At 39.2% G+C, this 22,342-nt stretch overlaps 1 protein-coding gene across 3 annotated transcripts in view; it reads right to left on the reverse strand.

Annotated features, from left to right (window-relative positions):
• The window catches only part of LOC128699152 (gametogenetin-binding protein 2), a 100,169-nt gene extending 78,315 nt beyond the window's left edge, over positions 1-21,854 (reverse strand). For 2 of the 3 annotated variants that reach the window (XM_070096657.1, XM_070096656.1), the window contains exons 1-2: positions 21,547-21,854; positions 11,587-11,783 (exon numbers count right to left, since the gene is read on the reverse strand). In XM_070096657.1, coding sequence (XP_069952758.1) covers positions 11,587-11,783; positions 21,547-21,636 — 287 coding nt within the window. In that variant the 5' untranslated portion in view covers positions 21,637-21,854. The remainder of the gene's footprint in view (positions 1-11,586; positions 11,784-21,546) is intronic. The other variant, XM_070096658.1, reaches the window with a different exon arrangement.
• Between the last annotated feature and the right edge of the window lie 488 nt (positions 21,855-22,342).

Raw genomic sequence — 22,342 nt, forward strand, 5'->3', positions numbered from 1 at the left:
GATCTTCGACTCTCAGTCTGGTTAGCGGCTTGCTAAAAACTGAGTCATATTGGGACTTGAGTAGCTCACTCATTTCCTTGCTGTCATCTGTGTAGGACCCATCTTGTTTAAGTAAGGGCCCAATACTGGACGTTGTTCTCGATTCTGATTTGGCATAGGAGAAGAAATACTTTGGGTTTCTTTCGATTTCATTTATGGCTTTTAGTTCTTCCCACGATTCCTGACTCCTAAAGGATTCTTTTAGCTTAAGTTCGATGCTTGCTATTTCTCTGACCAGTGTCTCCCTACGCATTTCAGATATATTGACCTCTTTTAGCCGCTCTGTTATTCTTTTCCGTCGCCTGTAAAGGGAGCGCCTGTCTCTTTCTATTTTACATCTACTCCTCCTTTTTCTTAGAGGAATAAGCCTTGTGCATACATCGAGTGCCACCGAGTTAATCTGTTCTAGGCATAAGTTGGGGTCTGTGTTGCTTAGTATATCTTCCCAGCTTATATCGGTTAGGACTTGGTTTACTTGGTCCCACTTTATGTTTTTGTTATTGAAGTTGAATTTGGTGAATGCTCCCTCGTGACTAGTCTCATTATGTCGGTCTGGGGCTCCACGCATACATGTCTGAACCTCAATTATGCTGTGATCTGAGTATATTGTTTTTGATATGGTGACATTTCTTATCAGATCATCATTGTTAGTGAAGATGAGGTCTAGTCAGGTAGAGTCAGAAAACTTAAGCGGGAGAATAATGACACAATACACCAATGCTTCACACGAGATGGGAAAATTCTTGTTAGGAAAACAAATGTAGGTCAACTGTACACAATAACGAACGAGAATGATCTATCATGATTTCTCAGGGATACTAATCTTACAGAGAATAACTAAACAATGTCCAACCTAAAAGCCTACATAGTGTAGTGAATGTTTTGCTCCATTATTGTTCAAATTTCATTGTACAATCTCTTAGTAATTAAATAATCAACTACCTCATTTTGTGATTTTACTAGTAAGCATAAGTCACCTTATGTAATTTTCTTATTTACTATTGTTTGCTTAAACATTAGCTGAATTGATACTTTCTCTGTCCATATTATTACCTCATTTTTTTAAATACAATCAATTGATATTACTTACTAAAATTAATAATTATCATTTTTACTATAATTTCAATTTACTCTTAACATTTTTGACATTTAATAACCATTACTTGTCTAATTACCTTTACCTGTTTTAATACCACATTTACTATCTTAGAGTACTCTTAATTACCTTGTGCTGCCATATAACCTCTAGTATAACTACCAGTGCAATATTGAATGAAATAAACATTACTTTTTCACTTTTTTGTAATCATTATTACTTACTAAAATTTTATTAAACACCATATTTACTACCAGTCAATTTTACTTTTGTACATTAAACATTATTTTATACTTCCCATAACATTTTGTTGCAAAATTTTCAAGTTTGTATATTCAACCCCAACCTTTATATTATCATTTGTACCTGTGTACCTGTCTACCATCTTACTATCATATTATAACCAAGACATTACCCTTGTTATTTTTTACTATTATTCTTTTGGTACTTTAATTGTGAATTATATTTTGTCAATTTAAATCTAGTTATACTCCTGATCTTGTCAACAACCTATACCAGACTCTAGTGCAATTGCAAGTACCATTTCAATTTGTATTTTTATATTATAAGTTTATATTATAATTCCTACTCTAAGATTGTTTTCATATCTTAGTAACTATATTGTGTGTGCAATTAGTGTATATTTCAATTATATTATTGTTCAAGGCCCTTAACTATCTTTTGCTAACTAGTACCAACTACCTCATATATTTTTTTTTTCTACTTTTTTTATTCTTTTGCTACCTTAACTTGTATATTTTATCTTGTCAATTTAAATCTAGTTATACTCTAATTCTTGTAAACAACTTATATAACACCTTAGTGCAATTACAATTGAGAGTCTTGTGCCTTTTTTATATTATTAGATTAAACTCAGTTGTACTATAGTCAATACCAAATTCATTATATTAGACCATATTGCAATTACTAGTGAGAGACTGGTGCTATTTTTAATTTGTATTGTTATATTATTAGATTAAATCTAGTTGTACTATAGCTCATTCTAGCTCAAAACATAGACTCCACAAAAGTCATTATATTAGACCTTAGTGCAATTATTTGATTACCACTTTATTGTTCACCACAACTTATATTAGTCCCTTTTATATTATAATTTTATATTATAATTCTAACTTTAAAGAATTACCTTTAAAGTACTACCTACTATCATATTCCCAAGCTCCATTATTTGATCATCACTTTATTTGTTCACCACAAATTATTTTAGTCCCTTTTATATTGTCTCCTTTATTTTAGCTTTAAAAAACTACCTTAGCTCATTATTTTTACATTTGTTAAATAACTCAGGTGCTATTTTTTTAGCTTTAGAATATTTACTTTGTTTTATACTTAATTCTAACTATAGATTCACTACAAATCTTATGATTACAAGCATTGATCCCGATACCAACCTCTTATTTAATGACTTAAATGATTCAAACAGTTACTGTAATTACTACACAGCAGAACAATCAAAGGCACTTCTCAGAGCCAACAACAACATAACTATCTTTAACTACAATATCAGATCTTTAAGCAAGCATTACGATGACCTCCTAGCATTACTAAATTCCTTGCATGCCAATATGTCCATCATTACACTAACTGAAACCTGGCTAAAGCCTGATACTACAGATGTCTATGCCATTCCTGGTTACACAGCCATACACAACTGTAGGCCAGACCAACAAGGGGGTGGCACACCTATATACTACTCAGACCAACTAGAATGTATCACTAATACTTGCACAAGGGATGAACATGGGGAATATATAATAGTTAAATTCAAATCCAAATACCTACAAAAACCTCTCACAGTGATAAACATCTACAGAGTTCCACAATCAAACATTAGCCAATTTAGTCAAAACCTAGGAAGTATGATAACTGATGCACGCATGAACAAAGATCACTTACTACTCTCAGGTGACTTCAATATAAATCTCCTGCAAGACCAGGACCCACACGTTACTGAATTCACAAACACAATGAGTAACTGTATGTTACTACCAACAGTAACAAAACCTACAAGAGTTACAGAGACTAGTGTTTCCCTACTTGACCACATCTGGACCAACACCATATCCCCTTTAAAATCAGGCATAATTACAGATAATACCACAGACCACTACCCTACTTTCCTCATAACAACTCTTGGTAAAATACCCCAAGACACTACTAAAGTCACCTTCAGACTTCACAATGAGGCAGCCATTAATAACTTCACAACAGCAGTAACAAACATTGACTGGCACACTGAGCTAGAAATCTATACAGATATTGACGAATGTTTTAATAATTTTCTAAAAAAGACCCAATACCTCTATAACAAGCACTGCCCTAAAAAAACTAAACAGATGACAGCTAAGAGACTGAACAGTCCCTGGCTAACACCCAGCATTCTCAAATCCATAAATACAAAACACCGATATGAAAAACAGTACAGAATGGGTCACATAACCAGAGACCAAACAAAACGTTACTCGTCAATCCTAACCAGCCTGATAAGAAGGGCAAAAAAACTGTATTATGAGAACAGATTATCCAACTTACGAGGTGATATAAAAAAGACCTGGAAGACCCTATCAGAAATTCTGGGAACAAAAAAGATATCACGAAATAGCGAAATAAAATTAGCAAAATCAGATGAACCCCAACTCCCACCAACAGAAACAGCAAACAGACTCAATGATTTCTTCTCCACTATAGGACAAAACCTTGCCAATAAAATCCCAAGCTCAGATACCCCACCAAATGACTACCTCACTGGCAACTACCCGAACACACTGTTCCTAGCTCCGACTAACCCATACGAAGTCTCCCTTATTATCAACACACTAAAAAACAAGGCAGGAGATTTAAATACCTTACCACCCTTTATATACAAAAAAGTGTCTCAAGTACTATCACCAATCATTGCAACACTCTTTAACAAATCCATTGAATCCTCCACCTTCCCTACAGCTCTCAAAATAGCAAGGGTCACCCCGATCCATAAAGGAGGAGACCAAACAGAGTTGAATAACTATAGGCCAATATCCAATTTACACCCTCTCTCAAAAATCTTCGAAAAATTAATTCATAAACGAATCTACTCCTACCTCATCTCCCAAAACATTCTCAACCCCTGCCAATTTGAATTCAGGCCTAATAAAAATACTAATGATGCTATTATACACATGCTAGAACATATATACACTGCAATAGAGAAAAAAGAAGTCCCACTGGGGATCTTCATCGACTTACGTAAAGCTTTTGATACAGTTGACCATGACTTGCTCCACGTAAAATTGTCACACTATGGTATTAGAGGGCACTCCCTCAACTACCTCAAGTCATACCTCAGCAACAGAAGCCAATATGTGTATGCAAATGGGGCAAGCTCTTCCGCTCAACCAATTACAGTTGGTGTCCCACAGGGAAGTGTCCTTGGCCCTCTTCTCTTTCTCCTATACATAAATGACCTACCAAATGCTTCGCAATTACTCAAACCCACACTTTTTGCAGATGACACTACATACGTCTTCTCTCACCCGAGCCCAGTTACGCTAGCCAATACTGTAAATACCGAATTACAGAAAATATCTACCTGGATGAGGACTAACAAACTTACACTAAACATTGACAAAACCTACTTCATTCAGTTTGGTAACAGAGCTACAGATGTACCTCTTAACATAAAGATAAACAGATCACCTATCACAAAGCTAACAGAGGGAAAATTCTTAGGAATCCACCTTGATAATAGACTCAAATTTCATACACATATACAACAAATTTCTAAGAAAATTTCCAAGACTGTAGGCATACTATCGAAGATACGGTACTATGTTCCACAGTCAGCCCTCCTGGCCCTTTATCACTCTCTTATTTACCCCTATCTCACCTATGGAATTTGTGCATGGGGCTCAACAACAATTAACCATCTCAGACCACTAATTACCCAACAAAAGGCTGCAGTTAGAATGATAACAAATTCTCACTACAGGCAACACACTCCACCAATATTCAAAACACTCAACCTACTCACCATACAAAACATCCATACTTATTACTACACCTATTACATACATAGAACACTTAACTCTGATATTAACCCTCCCCTCAAACATCTTGCCAACCTCAACAGAACACATGACCATAACACAAGGCACAGATCACTCTTTGATGTTCCTCGTGTCCATCTCACGCTATGCAAAAACTCAATGCACATAAAAGGCCCAAAAATCTGGAATTCATTACCTGTAAATATAAAAGAAACACTACCTGTTTATAAATTCAAGTCTCTTCTCAAAGATCACTTACTCACTCAAAACCAAATAAATACTGAATAACTGAACCTTATAAATTGTATATCCTATATGTTACTCACAATTATATCACACAAATGTTAAACCTAGGACCCAATCTAACTTTGTTATTTTTTTAAATACACTACCTAACAGAATACTCCATTCGACTGAATGTACAGCAATGCATGCAACCATATGACCTGTCTTTGTAATACTCATTTGTGCTTCATAGTTATCTGTTTACAATAATGTTTTATCACTGATTTCATCATTGCTTAGTTAATCTTAAGTTAATTTTAAGCCAGCCCGTAATGCTATGCATATAAGTGGCTTTGGCATGCTGCTCTTACCTGTATTTTTTGTACCTCTGTATGTATGCTTAAATTACTAAATAAATAAATAAATAAATAAATAAAGTGGAGATGTATTAACCCTTAAACGGTCCAAATAGATTGACGTTCAAATCCGTAGTGCTCCAAAAGTAGATCTGTTTTTTTACACATTTTCAAATGAAAAAAAAAAAAGATGATGTAAATTTTTTTACATACTTTCAAATGTTGAAAAAACGTACATATACGTTTGGACCATTTAAGGGTTAATATGCGTCTGACCAAGTCACTCCTCTTACGCATTCGTCTGCTTGTTTACATTCTTGGTGTCATATATTTCATGAGGGTATGGTGTGGGAGCTACTACACGTGACTTTTTTTACAATAAATACTCACCTCTCACCCTACATTAAGACTACAAACACTTTACGGTAAGTAACAAATGTACTGTATAGACATTTTATCGCTCTGGGGTGCTTTAAATGTCGTATATTATGTTTAGGTGTGGTAGCCAGGTGAGTGGGCTGTGGTTTGTACGTCAGTTTGCATGTGGCCAGCAGTAACAGCCTGGTTGATCAGACCCTGATCCATCATGAGGCCTGGTCTCAGACTGGGCTGCAGAGGCATTGACCCCTGAAACTCTCTCCAGGTATACTCCAGGAGCTACCACACACCTGACATTTTTACAATACTCATCTTTCATCTAACATTAACCCTTTGAGGGTTTTCGTCGTACTAGTACGTCTTACGCATAGGGGTTTTTGACGTACTAGTACTCATAAATTCTAGCGGCCTCAAATCTAGTGGGAGAAAGCTGGTAGGCTTTCATATGAAAGAATAGGTCTATGTGGTCAGTGTGCACAGTCTAAAAAAAATCCTGCAGCACACAGTGCATAATAAGAAAAAAAAAACTTTGACCATTTTTTTTTAATAAATCAGCGACTTTGCAGTGTATTTTCGTATGGTATTTATTGTTGTATTCTAGTTTTCTTGGTCTCATTTTATAGAATGGAAGACATATTACAGAAATTGAGATGATTTTGACTGGTTTTACAAAGAAAGGTGCCTTGAAATTGAGCTCAAAGTAGCAGAAATGTTCGATTTTTACCAAACTTCAAAAGTAAACAAATCGTGCCAAGCGTGCAATACACGTCAACTGGTGAGTCTAATATTCTTCCACAAGTGCACCAATAATATTTATACCATTTTTTACACTAATGCAGTTGTCTGCATAACAGTAAATCTTATATTTTTTTGTGAAAATAAAAATTCAAAGTGGAAAGCAAAAGAATATAAGAGGGGCCTTGAGACATGACTAATGACTAGAGGAAATGTCATTTTAGTGCCAGGAATGTCTTTCTTGTTTATTCTGGACCCTATTCGGAAATTGGCATCTTTTGAAATTTGTGTGAAATTGGCAAAATTGCTAAATTCTGACCACTGTACTGGATAGTTGAATTTCATAAATGAGTGGTTTCTTGCACCCATTCGATAGAAAAAAATGGAGTTCTAGCGAAATATTCATGTTTTTTGTCGACTAGTACAGTGAAATTGGCCGAAAATGGGGCTCAAAGTGGGCAAAATCGCCGATGCGTAAACATCGCCGAGACCGCTAACTTTGCGAGAGCATAATTCCGTAAGTTTTCTATCAAATTTCAAACTTTTGGTGTCTTTATGATCGGGAAAAGATTCTCTATCTTTTCATAAGAGAAAATAATTTTTTTTTTTTTAAATTTGGCCGACCCTGAGAACGAGTTTCGGAGAGGGCCTGTCGACCCTCAAAGGGTTAAGACTACAAATATTTTAAGATAAGTAATTAATGTACTGTGTGTGTATTTTACTTTTTATTGTTTTTAATGCCTAGTTCTACTGTTAGCTTAATATATGGTAATGTAAACTAACACATATTAAGGAATTTATATGCATATGTAAGTAGAAAAAATGGCAATCTGCTTTACGGCGATGTCCGTTTTCCAGCGGTAGCCTGCACCTAACCTGCCATACAAGTGGGTCCTACTGTATAATGGAGCACTACTGCTGGCCTACTGGCCTATACTGGTAGGTCCTTCTTTCCAGCCAAACCCCTCACTAATAGCTTTATCACTGATACTATTGTTACTATTATTAGTTACTATTACCACTACTATTACTACAGCTATTATCATTTCTATTATCATTACTACTATTACTAGCACTTCTATTACAGATGCTATTACTACTACAACTACTGCTTTGTCACCTAGCTCCCATCACCATATATACAGTGCATCTTGTTTTTTTTAGTCTGTATTTTGACTGAAGAAGCTACTCATGACAAAACATTTTCTTTAATAAATGCCCTAAACTGTATATGAGGGATGGTAAAATTATTGTTTTTTTTTCAATTCTATAACTGAGGAAGACAGCAACCAGCCTGAGTGTTTGTAATCTTGTCAAAGAATGTAAGTGCATTCTGGCACAAAAGCTGGTCTTTCTATTCAATCTCATGAATATATGATGACAGTACAGTACTTCATATTTTACAAACTTCTACTTACATTCAGCATACAAAAACCATAACTTACCCATGTGCATTTTGACTACAGTAATATTTTCTTTCAAATCAACGAGGCTTGGTCTGAAAGCGGACTACTGGGTCAATGATCCACAGAATATAAATAAAAACTTCCAGTGGGCCTCGGACAACAATGTTTTAACATGTTCGCCATCTTCCACCAAGGCAGGGTGACCCAATATAAAATTTAAAAAGAACAAGTTTCAACTGCTCTGCCAAGGAAAATTGGAGGAAATACTGTAATGAAGTGCAGGACAATCGTTCAATAGAGCAAAAGTCCCACATGCAAGACTTAGGAGTAATGATGTTGGAAGATCTCACATCCAAGGATCACAACCATGTTGTCACTGCTAACACAAGGAAAATGATAGGATGGATAACTAAATTTTCAAGACGAGATGCAGAGCCAATGATGATCCTCTTTAAATCACATTTTCTACAGGCTGTAATACTGATGTATACTAATGAATCCCCTTCAAGCATGTGAGATTGCCGAGCTAGAAAATGTACAGAGAACTTTCACTGCTTGTTTACACTCAATCAAGCATATAAACTCCTGGGAACACTTGAAGTTTCTTCAACTGTATTCCTTGGAACATAGGCAAGAAAGGTATATTATAATTTATACCTGGAAAATCCTGGAGGACAAGTTCCAAATCTTAACAGTGAATTCACTTCATATTGACAACAAGACATTTGGCAAACAATGCAAAATCCAGTGGAATCTCTGTACTTGAACAGCTCCTTACTCAAACAATTCAGTATTCGAACGCTTTGTCCAGTAAAAAAAATCGCTTGATAGTCGACTGTTTGCTCAGCACTCAACCAAACAAACAAGACCTGCCAGAACTTCACTGTAAACTATTTTGTGTTTCTTCGCATTTTTTGGTGTTTTTATATTATTTGTACAAATAAATCACCATGGGGTCTAAGAAGATTAGTGATAACAGCCAACCAAAAAGAAAATTAGTTGGAAAAAATTCATTCGGTACTCGAACAGATTGGCACTCGAACAGCCTTCTGGAATGAATTAAGTTTGAATACAGTGGTTCTACTGTACCTCCACTAAAAAGTAGGGCATAACAAGTACACTAGGACAGAACTGATGACTGTCACATGTTCCTGACTCTTCAACACCCTCCCTCCATGAATATGGGGAATTACCAACAAATCTCTGGCAGTCTTCAAGAGGGAACTGGACAAGTTCCTCAAATCAGTGCCTGACCAGCCGGGCTGTGGTTAGCACATAGGACTGCATGTGGCCAGCAGTAAAAGCCTATTTGATCAGGCCTTGAGCCTCTGGGCAGCCAGGTCTGAGACAAGGCCACAGAGGGGGGGGCAATGACCCTCGGAAGTATCCTTCAGGCATTCAGTGCAAAATAAACAAAAAGGAGAAAATATAACACCCTCCATCACAAAAGATATTTTAATTGTATGAACTAAAACTCCATTACGTAAAAGAATCATATACCATTGAGGAAAATATATATGGTAGTCCATAGCAAGCTATGACATAAGAAAATATATGTACAAACAAGATGGGCTGCACTTTAGAAGAGTGAGATACACAATTAAAACAGTACTTAAGAGAAACTAAATTTTATTAAGAATAAAAAAATACAGTAATACAGTATAAAGTACTGCAAATCAAATACAGTCTGAATATGAAAACATCCATAATGCTGTACTGTATGTTTGAAGGAGGCATAATATGGTTCCTTATAAAACTAAAAAATAAGCACAAAAGGACTAAATTATTAACAAGTGTTGGAAGGCCATGGAAAAAAGGAAAAACATGGAATCAACCCGTAACATGTCCCAACCCACAAACCTGTCAACATTAAGAAATGACAGAAATGAACAGGAGGTCCTTTCGTTATGCCGCTCCTTGTAACGCTGATCAGTCTTTACGCTTGTTTTATATTTATGACCCAAGGTTTCACTCATTCTCAATGCTCCACAATATGCTCGCTCAGTCACTCCATGTGCGTCTCCATCTGTTTTGTCTCGGCAGTCCACCCACCACACAGCCAGCAGACTTCCTAGGGTTTGAGGAGTCTGTTGGTGACGTCCAAAAGAAAGTTATGGCCATGGGAAGGCACCTTGTTTTTGAGGAGTTTAAAACAAGATGTTGTTGAGCAGATGCTTGAATCCCAAGGAAAGGAGATCTCCAATAAGAATCTTATGCAACTATAGGTTGAAAGAACTACTGTACCAAAGTGGAAGATGATAATGTTTAGGCATCTCAGGTATAAGTCTTAAATTTTGTCAAGTTTTTTAACATTTAGAAATAGGGCTGGCCATGATAGAGGAACATGACCTTAGTGCAAACACACATCGCAGTAATGAGGACAGTCACCAGTGTATAAAAGGTTTATAAGAAGCTCTACACTTCAAAGAAGAGAGCTGTCCAACAATATCTAGGTTAGCACAGTAGTACTATATATGACATTACGGCAAAAAACATACAAATTTTAGAGCTATTTTTTAAGTGATATAAAATAAAAACCCTCAATAAAAAAATAAAGAGGTTCCAAATACAGCCAATATGAGGTCTACAAAGATGAAGAGTACATACAGTACAGTAAGTATATGATATATTCAAGGTATATGTATCTACCAGTAACCTAAGGAAGACTAACATATATTTCAAAGTGATTCTTCTTAAGCCATTTATGAAATAACATTCAAAAAGTAATGAAAAACTTCAAGTCTAAGAAAATATGGCTCTGGCAAAGCACTTTCAACTGATATAAAGCAAAGTGTTATTACCTATATGCAGCTACAGAAGGGAAACTAAGGTCATGGTGCCTCTTCTCAAAACAGCTACTAGAGGGCTATACCACTTTGTTTTATGAGGATACATAAACGTTAGCCACACTTAAGTTCTGGTGGTGGGAAGTACAGGTAGTGCCTGCATTGAAGATGGGTAGGGATGTTGCAGCTTTGTGACATTCAAACACTTCTATAAAGATAGCAATTGAATGAGTGATGACAAATTTGTTTCCTTCCTTGTGGTAAAAAAAAAAATCTGATAAAGAGATTCAATATACTGTTTGGCTACAAAAAAAGAAAAAGGAAATAAACAGGACAAAACCAAAAGGTATTCCTCCTGGAAATATCTACCTAATATACATTACAAAAAATATTACCCACTGCAGCCACTTTATTACTGTGTTAGCTACTAAAAGATTTTTTCATAACCCACAATTACCAGAACACACAAACCCAACAGCAGACACTGTAAAAAAAGATCTACCCACTGGAGTCACTAACCTTCTCCGACAGCCAACACATGCCACAGTCTGAGCTAGCCTTGTGAAGAGTACTTTTGAGGGCACCATCAGCGCAGCCACAACCTCCTCCTTACTCAAGGCATTATACTGCCGTGTGAAGGAATCATCACATCGTCGCTTTGTAGTGCCTCCAGGAAAATCACAGCCATCACATGATTCCCCCAGTTGCATTGTCATCTGCATAAAAAGAAACATGTAAAATGTACTTGGGAAAATGTAGGAAAAGAAATAAATAAAATATGACTAAGGGATACATGACCTATAAATTTTTACTTCCTTATAAAAAACAAGCATGAAATTTAGTCTGTCCAGCAAATATCTGCTGTGCAATGTTTAATATAAATAATTTTCAGTAGCTGTGTTCTGATACTCTGTAAAAAAAAATTGTAAACCAGATCACATAACCATTTTTTTTTTTTTAGCAAAACTGGAGTACATTCTGGAATTAAACATACAAACAATCACATACATAAGTTGTGCATGTACATATGTGAATGTGCATGTGTGTACTCACCTAGTTGTACTCACCTAATTGTGGTTGCAGGGGTCGAGTCACAGCTCCTGGCCCCGCCTCTTCACCGGCTGCTACTAAGTCACTCTTCCCGCTCCATGAGTTTTATCATACCTCTTCTTAAAGCTATGTATGGATTCTGCCTCCACTACATCACTTCCCAGACAATTCCACTTCCTAACAACTCTGTGACTGAAGAAATACTTCCTAACATCACTGTGATTCATCCGAGTCTTCAACTTACAACTGTGACCTCTTGTTGCTCTCTCTCATCTCTGGAACATCCTGTCTCTGTCCACCTTGTCAATTCCTCTCAGTATTTTATATGGTGTTATCATATTCCCCTATCTCTCCTGTCCTCCAGTATTGTCAGGTTGATTTCCCTTAACCTATCCTTGTAGGACATGCCCCTTAGCTCCAGGACTAGTCTTGTTGCAAACCTTTGCACTTTCTCTAGTTCTGTTACATGCTTGGCTAGGTATGGATTCTAAACTGGTGCTGCATACTCCAATATAGGCTTAACATACACAATGTACAGGGTCGTCGTCCGTCTGTCCCCCCTCCCCCCGTGTGTGTGTGTGTGTGTGTGTGTGTGTGTGTGTGTGTGTGTGTGTGTGTGTGTGTGTGTGTGTGTGTGTGTGTGTGTGTGTGTGTGTGTGTGTGTGTGTACTCACCTAGTTGAGGTTGCGGGGGTCGAGTCCGAGCTCCTGGCCCCGCCTCTTCACTGATCGCTACTAGGTCACTCTCCCTGAGCCGTGAGCTTTATCATACCTCTGCTTAAAGCTATGTATGGATCCTGCCTCCACTACATCGCTTCCCAAACTATTCCACTTACTGACTACTCTGTGGCTGAAGAAATACTTCCTAACATCCCTGTGATTCATCTGTCTCTTCAGCTTCCAACTGTGTCCCCTTGTTACTGTGTCCAATCTCTGGAACATCCTGTCTTTGTCCACCTTGTCAATTCCTCTCAGTATTTTGTATGTCGTTATCATGTCCCCCCTATCTCTCCTGTCCTCCAGTGTCGTCAAGTTGATTTCCCTTAACCTCTCCTCGTAGGACATACCTCTTAGCTCTGGGACTAGTCTTGTTGCAAACCTTTGCACTTTCTCTAGTTTCTTCACGTGCTTGGCTAGGTGTGTGTGTGTGTGTGTGTGTGTGTGTGTGTGTGTGTGTGTGTGTGTGTGTGTGTGTGTGTGTGTGTGTGTGTGTGTGTGTGTGTGTGTGTGTGTGTACGTACTCACCTAGTTGTACTCACCTAGTTGAGGTTGCAGGGGTCGAGTCCAAGCTCCTGGCCCCGCCTCTTCATTGTGTGTGTGTGTGTGTGTGTGTGTGTGTGTGTGTGTGTGTGTGTGTGTGTGTGTGTGTGTGTGTGTGTGTGTGTGTGTGTGTGTGTGTGTGTGTGTGTGCACGCGCATGCATGTGCACGTGTGCGCGCACACATTTGTGACTGCATATACATTACATAAAATGTAAAGGTGCCTATATTCTTAAATCTACATTGATTCAATATTTAAGTATATAATATATTCACATAAAACAAAACATAAAAAAAATTGCCCTAACCTGGATTTACTATGTACAGTATATATATAAAGTACTCTGAAAACTTTTTTCTCCATAATGTTCTGACTTTTTTGGGTTATCAAGGGCAATCTACACATATGCTGCTATGTATGATAATTTATATAACTGTATTTATGTGTACCTGTACCTGAATAAATTTACTTACTAACAGAAGGTAAAAATCCTTGGATCTAAACTTTCTTTGCTAGCAAGGCAGCAATAAACCATTTTGAACCCATCACGAAAATGTGCAAAACCCATCCTAGTCCAAGACAACTTGGCATTAAAGGATCTTTAGAGACCTCATATACACATGGACCACCTGGCACTCTGCTCAACACTCTATTATTGTAATAAAAAGTGAGCTCTAAACATATAGCACTGTTTGACACTCCCTAACATATGACTGAGCAGTGTTGCTGATGCAAGTGAGAGACAGTCACAACTAAATTATTATTATTATTATAATCAAGGGGGAAGCGCTAAACCCGGAGGATTATACATGTAATAAGTTAGACAGTCCTCGATGACGCACTGACTTTCTTGGGTTATCCTGGGTGGCTAACCCTCCAGGGTTAAAAATCCGAACGAAATCTTATCTTATCTTATACAGCACAACTAAATTATACATTTACAAAAACTGGATGATATTTTGTAGCACTTTTAATAATCGATGGTTTCTAGCTTCAAATATTATAATTATTTTAATGTGAAGCATTAAACTCATAAGGGTCATACAGCACCTGGGAAATGAGAATCAATTGGGTTCGATCCAATGAAAAGGAGGGTAGCTACAATTCCTTAAATCAAGAACCCTTCCTCAGCATCATGCCACCCCTTGAAGGGTCATGCTTAGCTGAGAACTGCAGCCCATTAGAAAAAAGATAGAAAACGAAAAACTGGATCAAACACTATTATTCCTTTTTTTCCTTAGCGCTTTAAAAAGGCTATTAGTATTTGTAGAAAATATATATGTATAGTCCTAGGTAGTAGGTTGATAGACAGCAACTGCCCAGGGAGGTACTACCATTCTGCCAAGTGAGTGTGAGATGTAAGCCTGTAATTGTTTTAAATGATGGTAGGATTGCTGGTGTCTTTTTTCTGTCTCATACACATGCAAGGTTTCAGGTACATCTTGCTACTTCTACTTACACTTAGGTCACACCACACATGCATGTACAAGCATACATATACCCACACACCCTTCTGGGTTTTCTTCTATTCTCTTACTAATTCTTGTTCTCGTTTATTTCTGCTTATCTCCACGGGAGTGTGGAAGAGAATTCTTCCTCCGTAAGCCATGCATGTCGTAAGAGGCGACTAAAATGCCAGGAGCAAGGGGCTAGTAACCTCTTCTCCTGTATATATTACTACGGTGGGATACGGTCAGTTTGTTCAAAGAATAAATGTATAGTAAACCAGTGTACAGTACTTGTAAGTAATAAAGATTCAGAACACTCTAACCTCCATAGAAATGTGATTATAGCAAATGACTATTTCGAGTTCCTGGTTAAATTTCCATGTCGCCACTGTATGCTTATACAGTACTGTACTGTATATGTATATGAAAGATGAAACAATATAATTTAATAAGATTTTGCTTGGAGCTTTAACCCAGTGGGTTAAAAGTTTGTGCAGCTTTGGGGACTGTTTACCTGGAGTTTACCTGGAGAGGGTTTCTGGGGTCAATGCCCCCATGGTCCAGTCTGAGACCAGGCCTCATGGTGGATCAGGGACTGATCAACCAAGCTGTTTGTGCTGGCCGCACGCAAGCTGACGTACGAACCACAGCCCGGTTGGTCAGGTACTGACTTTAGGTGCCTGTCCAGTGCCTTCTTGAAGACAGCCAGGGGTCTATTGGTAATCCCCCTTATGTATGCTGGGAGGCAACTGAACAGTTTTGGGCCCCGGACACTTATTGTGTTGTTTCTCAGTGTACTCGTGGCACCCTGCTTTTCATCGGGGGAATGTTGCATCTCCTGCCGAGTCTTTTGCCTTCATATGGAGTGATTTTCGTGTGCAGGTTTGGTACCAATCCCTCCAGGGCCTTCCAAGTGTATATTATCATGTATATCTCTCTCACCTGCGCTCGAGGGAATACAGATCAAGGACCTTCAACCATTCCCAGTAGTTTAGGTGCCTTATCGCACTTGTGTGTGTCGTGAAAGTTCTTTGTACACTCTCCAGGTCTGCAATGTCGCCAGCCTTGAAGGGAGCTGTTAGTGTACAGCAGTTTTCCAGCCTAGAGAGCACAAGTGATTTGAAGAGAATCATCATGGGCTTGGCATCCCTAGTTTTAAAGTTTCTCATTATCCATCCTATCATTTTCCCAGCCGATGAGGTAGAAATATTGTTATGGTTTTTGACGGCGAGATTCTCTGACATCATCACTCCCAGATCCTTCACATTGCATTTCCACTCTATTGTATGGTTAGAATTTGTGGTGTACCCTGACACATTTTTAATTTTTTCAAGTTTTCCATATCTGAATAGTTGAAATTTCTCCTCATTGAACTTCATATTGCTTTGAATGGCCAATTCAAAGATTTGGTTGATGTCCGCTTGGAGTTTCCCGGTGTCTTCGATGAAGGTCACTGCCATGGTGATCCAGGTGTCATCCGCAAAGGAAAACACAGAGCTATGGCTTACATCTCTGTCTATGTCAGAAATGAGGATGAGGAATAGAATGGGAGCAAGTACTGTGCCTTGTGGAACAGAGCTTTTTACCATGGCTCCCTGGGACTTTACTCTGTTTACTATTACTCTTTGTGTTCTATTTGTCAGGAAGTTGTAGATCCATCTACCAACTTTTCCCGTTAATCCTTTATCCCGCATTTTGTGTGCTATTACACCATGGTCACTCTTGTCGAAAGCTTTTGCAAAGTCTGTGTATACTACATCTATATTTTGTTTATCCTCTACAGAATCCAGGACCTTGTCATAGTGGTCCAGTAGCTGGGACAGGCAGGAGCGACCTGCTCTAAACCCGTGTTGCCCTGGGGTGTGTAACTGATGGGTATCTAGGTGGTTGGGATGTTAGTGTTATCAGTCTGTAGTTCTTTGCAACTGCTTTACTGCCACCTTTGTGGAGTGGGGCTATGTCTGTTGTTTTTAGTGTGTGTGGGATGACCCCTGTGTCCATGTTCCCTCTCCATAAAATGCTGAAGGCATGCAATAGGGGCTTCTTGCAATTCTTGATGAACACGGAGTTCCACAAGTCTGGGCCTGAGGCAGAGTGCATGGGCATGTCATTAATTGCCTCTTCAGAGACTTGTGGAGTTAGAATAATATCCAAGATTTTTGGGATGACCAAATTTTGGGTTTTGTTCATTGGGGTTCTTTAATCTTCTCCCCCAGTGTGACCCATCACCCAGAGAGTGCAACCCAGTCTACTTAGAGCCTGTACCTACTTACTGCTAGGTGAACAGGGGCAGCAGGTGTAAGGAAACATGTCCAACATTTCACCTATGCTGCGGAGCGATCCTCAGTTTCTCAGTGTGAGAGCTGAGGATGCTATCAACCAAATCAAGCTAGAAACATGCATGACACATAAAATACTGTCTCACAGAACTGCATTTATCATCATTCCTTCAGAAACTAAATATACAACCAAATAGTATAAAATATGCCTTAAATATATAAATAGAGTAATTATGCCTTAAAGTATATTCAAGCAAGAAGACCACACCAAAATAAATATCTTTTTACATCAGAAAAAAAATTAATGCAAACAAAAATTACCATGAAAAAATTTGCTCATTTTCCAAGACAACCTGGGTGCAACAAGGGTGAGAACTCTTCACACACACAGATGGTGGACAGAGGATAAAGCCTCTGCTACTCCTCATGCTGAATCACCCACATGGGTTTAGCACTTCAAAAATAGCAAATAGAGGTAGTCAGACATGCAGTATGAGGCAATAATTTTAACTTTGCCAAATTACAAAGCAGGATAGATAAATGGAAATTCTTTCTCTTTTCAAGTGCAATATTATTATATACAAGAGAAAGTGTAAGGTGAATGGGAATTAATCAAGTTTTATCCAAGGAAGGGGAAAGTAGCTCAAATTCCTTGGATTAAAAGTCCTTTATTAACATTAAGGCTGATCAAGATGTCAAAGGAAAGACCAGTAGTTACAAATTCCCCAGAAAAACTGCGGGCATCCTGTCCCGAGGCTGAGAAGTGAATACTGATGATAAATATAACTATGGTAATAAACTTCAATTTAAAATATCATATTACAAATAATTACTTCATTCCTGTCCTTTATTAGTGTAATTAGTGCATGTATGCATTGGTTTTGTTACGATGTTGAGTAGAATTAAAAAACAAGACAAATCATTCAAATTCAAATTCAAAAGTTTATTCTCTATAAGGATTACAATGCTGAGTTTACAGAATTTGGTTATTGTGTGGTTTACATGTAGTAAAATACTAATTACAGAGGGTGCCACTATCTGCACTTTACTCTGATTCTGTTAGTCCAGCCTCACTTAGGAATGTTTTTAGGTCATGTTCTGTAGAGATGAAGTATCTCTTCCCAGTGGGCTGTTTCCTAACTGCGATTTTTCCGTCCCTCACAAAGCACTGGTAGATTTTTTGGGCATAGCGTAATTTTCTTAGTCGATAAAGGAGGTTTTGTCTTGTTTTGGTAAGGCACTCATTGACGTAAACATCAGTTTTCATAGAAATAGATGTTTTTAGTAGGTTGTTTCTTTGTAGGCTAGTTTGGAATTTTAACAGCACTGGCTAACATTGTTATATGGCTACAAATTGTGGCTCACTCACTGCCCTTATTCCTGCTCCATAACCCTTGTTGCTATTCCTGATCCATAACCCCTTTCCCTTATTTCTACTCCATACCCTTTGCGCTCACTCCTACTGCTCACATACAGAGTGTCCATGGTTCGATCCCTGGCATGGGTGGAAACATTGGGCATATTTCCTTATATCTCCTGTCCCTGTTTACCTACTAGTAAGCAGGCACCCTGGTGTTAGTCAACCAGTGTGGGTCGCATCCTGGGGGGACGAGACAGAAGGACCCCAATGGAAATAGATAGTCCCCAATGATGCACTAACTTTACTGGGTTATCTTATATCTTATCCTCAGTGGCTAACCCTCCAGGTTCAAAATCCAAAGAAAATATTATCTTACTCATACCTGCTACTTACCCCTAACCTCATTTTATTCATCATACCTACCTTAATTCCTGCTCCCCTCCCCTCCCTCATTCATGATCCATACTTTTGTTCCCAATTTCTGCACCTCATCCCTACTCTTTACCCCCTGCCCTCATTCCTGCTCCTTACCCCCTGCCCTCATTCCTGCTCCTTACCCCCTGCCCTCACTCCTGCTCCTTACCCACTGCTCTCATTCCTGCTCTTTACCCCCTGCCCTCATTCCTACTCCTTCCCTTGCCCTTATTTCTACACCTTCCCTTGTCCTCATTCCAACACCTTCCCTTGCCTTTATCCCTACACCTTCCCTTGCCCTTATTCCTACTCCTAACCTTGCCCTTATTCCTACATCTTTCCTTGCCCTTATCCCTAACCTTCTGTTGCCCTTATTCCTACATCCTTCCTTGCCCTTATCCCTACACCTTCCCTTGCCCTTATTCCTACTCCTAACTTTGCCCTTATTCCTACACCTTCCCTTGCCCTTATTCCTACTCCTAACTTTGCCCTTATCCCTACACCTTCCCTTGCCCTTATTCCTACACCTTCCCTTGCCCTTATTCCTACTCCTAACTTTGCCCTTATCCCTACACCTTCCCTTGCCCTTATTCCTACACCTTCCCTTGCCCTTATTCCTACACCTTCCCTTGCCCTTATTCCTACTCCTAACCTTGCCCTTATGCCTACACCTTCCCTTGCCCTTATTCCTACACTGTCCCTTGCCCTTATTCCTACTCCTAAACTTGCCCTTATCCCTACACCTTCCCTTGCCCTTATTCCTACACCTCCCATTGCCCTTATTCCTACACCTTCCCTTGCCCTTATTCCTACTCCCAACCTTGCCCTTATCCCTACACCTTCCCTTGTCCTCATTCCAACACCTTCCCTTGCCTTTATCCCTACACCTTCCCTTGCTCTTATTCCTACTCCTAACCTTGCCCTTATCCCTACACCTTCCCTTGCCCTTATTCCTACACCTTCCCTTGCCCTTATTCCTACACCTTCCCTTGCCCTTATTCCTACTCCTAACCTTGCCCTTATGCCTACACCTTCCCTTGCCCTTATTCCTACTCCCAACCTTGCCCTTATCCCTACACCTTCCCTTGTCCTCATTCCAACACCTTCCCTTGCCTTTATCCCTACACTATTCCTACTCCTAAACTTGCCCTTATCCCTACACCTTCCCTTGCCCTTATTCCTACACCTCCCACTGCCCTTATTCCTACACCTTCCCTTGCCCTTATTCCTACTCCCAACCTTGCCCTTATCCCTACACCTTCCCTTTCCCTTATTCCTACACCTTCCCTTGTCCTTATTCCTACACCTCCCCTTGCCCTTATTCCTACACCTCCCCTTGCCCTTATCCCTACACCTCCCCTTGCCCTTATCCCTACACCTCCCCTTGCCCTTATCCCTACACCTCCCCTTGCCCTTATTCCTACACCTTCCCTTGCCCTTATTCCTACACCTTCCCTTGCCCTTATTCCTACACCTCACCTTGCCCTTATCCCTACACCTTACCTTGTCCTTATTCCTACTCCTAACCTTTCCCTTATCCCTACACCTTCCCTTGCCCTTATTCCTACACCTTCCCTTGCCCTTATTCCTACACCTTCCCTTGCCCTTATTCCTACACCTCACCTTGCCCTTGTCCCTACACCTTCCCTTGTCCTTATTCCTACTCCTAACCTTGCCATTATCCCTACACCTTCCCTTGCCCTTATTCCTACACCTTCCCTTGTCCTTATTCCTACACCTTCCCTTGTCCTTATTCCTACTCCTAACCTTGCCCTTATCCCTACACCTTCCCTTGCCCTTATTCCTACACCTTCCCTTGCACTTATTCCTACACCTTCCCTTGCCCTTATTCCTACACCTTCCCTTGCCCTTATTCCTACACCTTCTCTTGTCCTTATTCCTACACCTTCCCTTGCCCTTATTCCTACACCTTCCCTTGCCCTTATTCTTACACCTTCCCTTGTCCTTATTCCTACTCCTAACCTTGCCCTTATCCCTACACCTTCCCTTGCCCTTATTCCTACACCTTCCCTTGTCTTTATTCCTACTCCTAACCTTGCCCTTATGCCTACACCTTCCCTTGCCCTTATTCCTACACTGTCCCTTGCCCTTATTCCTACTCCTCAACTGGCCCTTGCCCTTATTCCTACTCCTAAACTTGCCCTTATCCCTACACCTTCCCTTGCCCTTATTCCTACACCTTTCCTTGCCCTTATTCCTACACCTTCCCTTGTCCTTATTCCTACTCCTAACCTTGCCCTTATCCCTACACCTTCCCTTGCCCTTATTCCTACACCTTCCCTTGCCCTTATTCCTACACTGTCCCTTGCCCTTATTCCTACTCCTAAACTTGCCCTTATCCCTACACCTTCCCTTGCCCTTATTCCTACACCTTTCCTTGCCCTTATTCCTACACCTTCCCTTGTCCTTATTCCTACTCCTAACCTTGCCCTTATCCCTACACCTTCCCTTGCCCTTATTCCTACACCTTCCCTTGCCCTTATTCCTACTCCTAATCTTGCCCTTTCCCCTGCCTTTCATTCTTCCTCCACCCCTCTGCTTTCATTCCTTCTACTCGCCCCTGCTCTCATTCCTACCCTTCGTACCCCCTGGCCTAGTCCCCAAGGTGCAATGGCCAGCCCCTGGGAGGAGGAAGCTGCCATACTCACTATCTTGTTGTCATAGACGGAGAGGGGAAGTTGTCTCCTGCCCAGCCTCACCGCCGCCTCGTCCTCATAAACACCCACCAATTTAGCCATTTAGACCTCCTCTCACTGATCTCTGGCCAACACAGTCTATATAAGGGCTCTCTCCAGTTCCCTACTGTCTCCTTAATGGCCCAGCATATCCCTCTCGGGAATCATGAATATACGATTCACACAAATATCGTGGTCGGATGTTCCTTAAGTTTTGGTTTCAGTGATGGCAACTGTCCGATTCCGTTTAAGACAAAATAATAATAATGGAAACTACCGACGATTGGGAGTCTGAGTGAAACACCCAGGAGCCTTGCTTAAATGCAATTAAAAGATGATTCTGGCCTTTTCGAATTCGCGAGATACTTTTAAGGCAAAGATAGTATTTTATTGACGTCCTTCAACTGAGGATGTAAATCGGACGTGGAGTGAGACCGGTCTGGCGCATGCGCACGGTGGCTCTGGCACGTTCTATGTTGGGATCGAAATACATTATTTACTAGCTTTCTAGGACACCTTAATATTAATATTGTCATTTTAAAATAACTCAATGGCAAAATATATCTTCCAAAACTGCAATATATACATATATATTTATATATATATATATATATATATATATATATATATATATATATATATATATATATATATATATATATATATATATATATATATATATATATATATATATATATATACATATATATATATATACATATATATATATATATATATATATATATATATATATATATATATATATATA

The sequence above is a fragment of the Cherax quadricarinatus genome, chromosome 54 (assembly GCF_038502225.1).
Source record: "Cherax quadricarinatus isolate ZL_2023a chromosome 54, ASM3850222v1, whole genome shotgun sequence".
NCBI lineage: Eukaryota > Metazoa > Arthropoda > Malacostraca > Decapoda > Parastacidae > Cherax > Cherax quadricarinatus.